The following is a 6447-nucleotide window of genomic DNA, read 5'->3' as shown; positions in this document are numbered from 1 at the left end:
CGAATATGTAACAGACACCTTGGCTATGACTTACTGCGTCAGAATATGCCAAGACGGCTGAGGGCCCCATGTGCCTTAGCGCCCTGCCTCGGCGGCGGCTAGCCTCCTGAACTTTCACACTTAGCGCTACCAGCAAAGGAAGATAGCATCCTCGGAGCGTTGCGCTAAACCTCGTTGAAACAAGTATGCGGGGGCATGGGAGCTAAGAGAGCCTCGGCTCTGCCTAGGCCCCATGGAGCTAGACGAGCCTTAGCTATATCTCAACCACCCCCCAATATGGCAGGCCACCTCGGCCTCGTTAAGGTTAACACGTTGGGATACGGGGGCCAGGTGAGCCCCTATTCAACCTAGGTCCTACAGATCCAGACAAGCCCTAGCTCCATCTTGGCCACCCCTTAATACGACAGGCCACTTCGGCCCTGCCGAACCCAACACTTAAAAGATTGGGAGACAGGCGAGCCCCAGCTCAGCCTCGACCCCACTCTACATCGACAAGCCACCTTGCTATCTATTTAAGCAAAGGGAAGAGAGCTAGGCAAGCTTGGTGCCCTGCTTCAGCCTCTCCCCATCACAGTTTTTTGCACGTTGTGTTTTTTCCTTTGGAGGGGCAAGGACCCTTCGGCAACAAAAGCATAAGTGCAAAAAAACTGTGCAAAAACATACAAGGAAAGATAACACAACAAAACACAAGTGCAACAGTTGAAGCAAAAGATCTAAAAATTTCTTTGATTTTCATTATGCACAAAAAATTATTTTGGCTTTACATATTTGTTTCATGGCCCTTTAGGCCGAATACATAAAAAAAAGGAAGAGAAAGAAGCCTGGCTTAAGCCTCACGACCAGCTGGAGGAGGAAGTGCAAAGTCGGTAGCCTCTTCGGGAGTATTGGGAATCACTTTCAGACATTTAGCATCGAAGTCCGGAAGCACCGCAAGGAGTGCCTTCTTGGTGTCCTCGATCCCGTCCAAATAAGCCCCGGAAGTGACGTCGGCCAGCTTACTAGCTCGCTTCTCTGCTTCCTGGGCCCTCTTCTTGGCACCAGCCGTCTTCTGCTCGGCCTCAACAGCCTTCTTAGCTGCTTCCTCGGCCCTCCGCTCTGCCTCAGCTGCCCGCCTGTTCACCTCAGAGATGCCCTCCTTGGCTTGACGGAGACGCCGCTCGGCCTCAGAGACGAGGCTCTCAACCCGAGCCCTCTCAATCTGCTCCTTGGCAAGAAGATCTTGTGTCTTCTTCAGGTTCTCCTCGGCCTCCTTGCGGAACTTATGTTCGTTAGCAAAGAACCGTTGCATCACATAGCGCTTCTCCACGGTGTTGGCGACAGTCTGTTGAAGCTTGTCATTCTCAGCCTCCAACTTATCCATATTGGCCAAGGCCAGCTTCAACCGATCCCCTAGACCAACAAAATGAAGCTAGACCTACAACAAGAAAACAATCAGTACCTAGCAAAAAGAACGAAAGAAAAAGAAAAGAAAAGAGGAACAGACTGTTACCTCGGCCAACCTCTGCAACCCTTGGTCATACAACTTGTCAGGGGCCATCCCCAACATCTGGAAGCGATCCAGAGACAGCAGGGACCGGCTTACCAACGCTGGGCCAACTGTCGTGTTGCGAATCGAGTCCCCCTTGTAGACCTCCCATTGGGGGCAGAAGATCTTATCAGACCGCTGAGTGAGCTCCTCCAACGGCGTGGGAAAAGAGAATGGCCCCATCCGCTCCATGTGGGACCCCCTCGAGGCGTCACCGGCGGAAGATCTGTTCTGTGTTTTCATTTTTCTCAAGATACAAGAACATAAGATGCAATGAGGTATATATGAGAACTGATGTGGGGTGACCCAACCCAGCCCATTTGGGGCTGGGAGGCCCAGCCCATGAACGCCAGATCAGGGAATGAGATCCGCTACAGTAGGGGTTGCCCTGCCCCCATCTTACGGAGCCAACTGCGATGCGCTCACATGACCCTGCCAAACCCACTACAAGCCCTCGTATGGCTTCCATCTCAGGTGTTCATCTCCACCTACCTCCAGGCAGCTTAAGTATAAATAGGGGTACCCCCTCCAGGTAAGGGGGTCTATTGTCATAAGGGCAATTGCAATAACTGCTGTTGTGACTTTATTCTGGAACTACCTACCAAGATCTTGTCCTGGTACTCTCCCTTTGTACCCTATACTAATTTGACCATCGGAGACTCTGCCTCCGGTTCTCACCTGGGGCCTCTGACGAGTTTCTGCCTTGTAGCACTTCGGCCATCTGCCCTCGGCTTCTACCATACTCGGAGTCCACCCCGCCTCAGCTTACACACCTTGGCCTCAGCAGTGACCTCTCCGAATCCTCAAAGCCTTCAACCACCCTTCGAAGCCCAGGGGCGAAATTACTTTGTTGTCCTCGGTCATTCCGAGCACCAACAAGAACCAAACCCTAACAAAGTCTATATTCATGTTGGGTCCAATATTGACCCCCGTGGTGAGCTACAGCCCTTTTGCTTCCACCATTTGAAACAAAAATAGGTCAGAATTTTCATTCAAATCATTTGCTCTGCCATAATTTTGCATCGGTGGAAATTTATTTGCATTACAACCAAATACAGCCTTAATTTGTAACACACATATATAGGAACATTAATTATTGTGAGCATGGACCACACACTAGTTGGGACTTACATGGTGAATCAGGATTACAGTTACTGCTTCCTGCTACTATGGAAATTAAAATACTATATATTTCAGTTGTACTTTATAATTAAACTTAATATGATTTTGCATTCACTATGAAGAAAAGGCAATTAATTTTGAGATGGCTCTGCTGGGTTATCCTGATTTGCAGCAGCAAGCTCTACGTAGTATTTCTCTATCCATCCTTTGATGGTTTCGATCTCTAATTGCCGTTGCATAACCAACCACTTTGGGTCATGCGCCGATGCCTGATATAAATCCATGCAATGTGATCCTGCAAAATAGGTTTCTGTTAGCAGGGAATTGTATTAATGACTGCAGACTGGAGCAAATCCTCCAAGCTTGGAAGGTTTTACTGGACTTTGGTCTTGTTTTCTAAAGCAATAAAAAGCAAAAGACATACCTTCATTTGTATATATTGCCACAATACTGTCTGATATGTTTGCCAAAACTCTGGACAGAAAGAAAGAGTAAAAATGCATCTGACATTCTGAGTGAAAAAAACAACACACACACAACAATAACTACTACTACTACTTACATATGGTGTGAGAATATATTAAAAAGTATGGATTAAAATATTTATTGAAGCCTATGTTTCCTACCCTCCACTACTATAAGGGTCCTTGAGTCCATTGGAAAATATAATATTGCTAGCAAACTTCTGAAGAACCAATCTTATATCCTGCAAAAGAAGTAAAATTTAAGATTAAATGGGGTAATTGAAAATTATGGGCTGATAGCAAGAGAGAGAGAGAGAGAGAGACATACGTGCCCTCCAAATTGAGTAGTGATCCAATGAGGTCTTGGAGGAACACCATACAAATCCTGGCATGACTTGGTGTAATTTTTTAAGTCAAAAGGAGATGAAGGGAACATGGTGTCATTGCTACCTCGACCAATGGGCATTACCAACTCACTGCATGTCTGTAAATCAAGCAAGAGCACAGTTAAAAGTATTCTTATATATATTATTAACATGATATAATAGTATTTAATGTATACAGTTTATCTGATGTTCATGTAGCCAACTGTTAGTCTGTTACCCCCTTATTGATCAGCAGACTGACAAGAATAATTAATTATATATATATATATATAAAGAGATCCCTCCATTAGATTGGAGATCTCTACATCTACCACCTTTAAAGGTTTAAAGGTTTAAAGGTTTCCCTTGAGTATGATAAAGTTTCAATATTGGTATTTTAATTACAAAAAAATAAGACTCAAAAAATGGAAGAAACATCAGCTTTCAAGCCATGGTCATCTTCCTACTGCTTCTGCTTTTGTGCTGCTGCTGGTGCTTCGTTCTGTCTTAATTTGATGATGAAAGAAAAGAAAAGAATATACCAACTGTATATATATAGATCGATATATTGTATATATACCTGCCATCTCCAACCGAAATATCCTTGAGTTGGATAATTATAGTAATTTGTATCGTAGCAGGATCGATTTCCCATATAAGCAACAACACCTGCAAACACCCTGCTAAGAATATCGGTTCCTTTGGGTGCGCCATCAATGACATCACAGATTTTATTGACGATATTTTCTGGGGGTCTATTGAACTGTGCAGTTTCTGCATATATGCTGTCCAGATAGTCCTTGAGCTCGAAAGATGTGTTCAATGGCCTTGACAAGAAAATTTATAACCATATAGTTAATTAGTACTGAATCAAGCTATATATATTTCATTATAATGGAGATCGAAAAGTTCAATTAAATTACGAGCAAGTCTTGAATTTTTGACTCAGGACTGAAAGACCATCAGCTTGGGAGGCCACTTTATCAATTTCAGACCATGATTCTCTTATGGTGTCGTGGCAACTTTCACTAGCTTCCTGCATGACCCACCACAAAAGCTAACAACTGAGTGATGAGGAGATTCTCAAGATTAATTAATTTAGATAAAAAGAATTACAGATATAGAATATGTATGCCATTGGTGATCAATTGATTTCTTACTCTATAGTCCTTGGTGACAATAGAATAGTACCCATTATGTGGGGTGATGTCATCGAAGTAGAGAATTGGTGCTGATGAGGCTAGTGCACCAAGGGCAACGTGAGGGTATTTTAAGCGAAACCAAGATGCAAGCACTGAAGATAATTAAAGAGGAGATGATGAGATCGATGGATGCAAGAGGGATTATATTAATTTGATTCATTAATTTTTCAATATAGCTAGGCCAGGGTCCTACGTGATCGACTTACTTCCACCATAAGATCCTCCCATGACAATTACTGGGCAGAACTCTGCAGATAGATTTTTCTTCAAATCTATGATCACCTCTGCATAATCCGCTAGAGCTTGAGCAGAATTGAAATACCCAAGAGTCTCAGTGTTTTGAAATGATTTTTCCCAGGACTCAAACGGGACCGACTTTCCATAGTAGCGATGCTGCAAATTAAACAAACACCACCATGATATTAGCTAGATCGTAGTGCACATAGTTTTTGTTTAATTTGCTTAATCCAACTGTAGTACTAACGACTTAAGAAAATTAAAACTGATCAAACTCGTGGAAAAGAAAAACTGGTATAATGGCAGTTTTTTACCTCTATATATACTATCAAAGCATTGAAGCGAGGGGCGTGATCAGTGAGGAACCCAATAGACTCTATATCATCGTCCAAAGATGACTCCTCCCCAAGAAAAACAAAGATTGGAGCAATCGAATTAACGCCACCCCAGTACTTAAAGTTGATCATGTATCTCTGTTGAAAAGTAGTGTAGCTTTCTGGCCTGTAGTTGAAGTGGTCGAGCGTCTGTGTATAGAAAAAGGTCTGTAAGTCGTCCTTGGAGGTAGAGGAAGGTTTGGCAGCACTGGGATTCACCATCCTGCTCTTTCTGAAGACATCGAGATTCGGCATCTTCGATTGAGTTGCAGGCAGAAATGCCATGACAAATAGAAGCAGTAATGGTGGAAACCAATGAACTGAGAATTTCTTACTGTGAACTGCCATAATCATATCTCTGGTCTGTACAAGACCGTCGTAATGAATAAGCAGTGAGGTTGCATATACGAGAGATGGAGGAAACCCAGCGATCGATCATCCCATATTTATAGACCATTTCTTTAGTAGTGGCCTAGTGGCAAGTTCTGGTCCGATTGCTTCCAGTCAAACATGGTTCGATAGCATGGTAAATAAATTTCTTCGAAGCACCAGTCAAATCATGGATTCCTACCGCCTTCAGTCGAGGCATCCACTTTCAGCAAAAGGTGAGGAGTCAAATCATGGAACCGCTTATCCTCTTGCTGAATATATATACAACAGCAGGTTAACAAGGAATTAATTAATATATATTAACAAAGAATATAAAATCAATTAAGTCCTTGATCAATCAATTGTTTTTTGGTGTTTCTTCTGAGGAGACTTGTTGGTCAGCAGGGTTCTAATTTTCTTGACACCATGGGCCTTCCAGAATCACAAGAGGACAAAATGTATAAAGAGAGGGATTCATTATCTTGTGCAAATAAAGGGGCCGGATTTGTGGGTTGGTTTATCTGGTCTCCAATAACTTCTAATTCAATGATGCTAGCTTTACTTATGATATTAAACCCATAAGGCTTTTGATAAGAAAATTCCTATTCTAATCCAAGTACTATAAATAAATGGGGCATGAGTTAGGGCATAATTGCTTGGTGCAAAGTATGGTTTTAAAAAATGATCTGGAAATGAAATCATTCTGCCCATTGGTTTCTAAGTCAACGGTTTGACCGTTTGATTCAAATGGATGGCTTGTTTTGATAATAAAAATAAAAAAAAATAAAA

The 6447-nt window shown here is 42.7% G+C and overlaps 2 protein-coding genes across 2 annotated transcripts; both read right to left on the bottom strand.

Moving 5' to 3' along the window:
- Window positions 1–705: 705 nt before the first annotated feature.
- LOC104604640 (uncharacterized) lies at window positions 706–1628 on the bottom strand. The gene is made up of 2 exons (XM_010269074.2): window positions 1490–1628; window positions 706–1414 (listed from the first exon to the last, which is right to left on the bottom strand). The coding sequence occupies exon 2, from the start codon at window positions 1358–1360 to the stop codon at window positions 827–829; it is 534 nt and encodes a 177-aa protein (XP_010267376.2). The 5' UTR covers window positions 1361–1414; window positions 1490–1628; the 3' UTR covers window positions 706–826.
- Window positions 1629–2527: 899 nt separating this feature from the next.
- On the bottom strand, window positions 2528–5714 carry LOC104604613 (uncharacterized). Its single transcript, XM_010269050.3, has 9 exons — window positions 5230–5714; window positions 4885–5071; window positions 4637–4770; window positions 4400–4512; window positions 4057–4303; window positions 3440–3595; window positions 3274–3353; window positions 3072–3121; window positions 2528–2942 (listed from the first exon to the last, which is right to left on the bottom strand). The coding sequence occupies exons 1-9, from the start codon at window positions 5641–5643 to the stop codon at window positions 2779–2781; spliced, it is 1545 nt and encodes a 514-aa protein (XP_010267352.1). The 5' UTR covers window positions 5644–5714; the 3' UTR covers window positions 2528–2778.
- Between the last annotated feature and the right edge of the window lie 733 nt (window positions 5715–6447).

Source organism: Nelumbo nucifera, chromosome 6, assembly GCF_055504915.1.
Source record: "Nelumbo nucifera cultivar China Antique chromosome 6, China Antique-T2T, whole genome shotgun sequence".
Lineage (NCBI taxonomy): Eukaryota > Viridiplantae > Streptophyta > Magnoliopsida > Proteales > Nelumbonaceae > Nelumbo > Nelumbo nucifera.
Note: the sequence above shows the minus strand (reverse complement) of the source record. Positions and strands in the feature narration are given on the sequence as shown.

Coding starts and splice junctions, on each gene's coding strand:
- LOC104604640 (XM_010269074.2), bottom strand. CDS start 1,360: ATGGATAAGTTGGAGGCTGAGAATGACAAGCTTCAACAGACTGTCGCC.
- LOC104604613 (XM_010269050.3), bottom strand. CDS start 5,643: ATGATTATGGCAGTTCACAGTAAGAAATTCTCAGTTCATTGGTTTCCA. Junction 5,072..5,229: donor CTTTGATAGTATATATAGAG/GTAAAAAACTGC, acceptor TTTAATTTGCAG/CATCGCTACTATGGAAAGTC. Junction 4,304..4,399: donor CAAAAATTCAAGACTTGCTC/GTAATTTAATTG, acceptor TTTCTTGTCAAG/GCCATTGAACACATCTTTCG.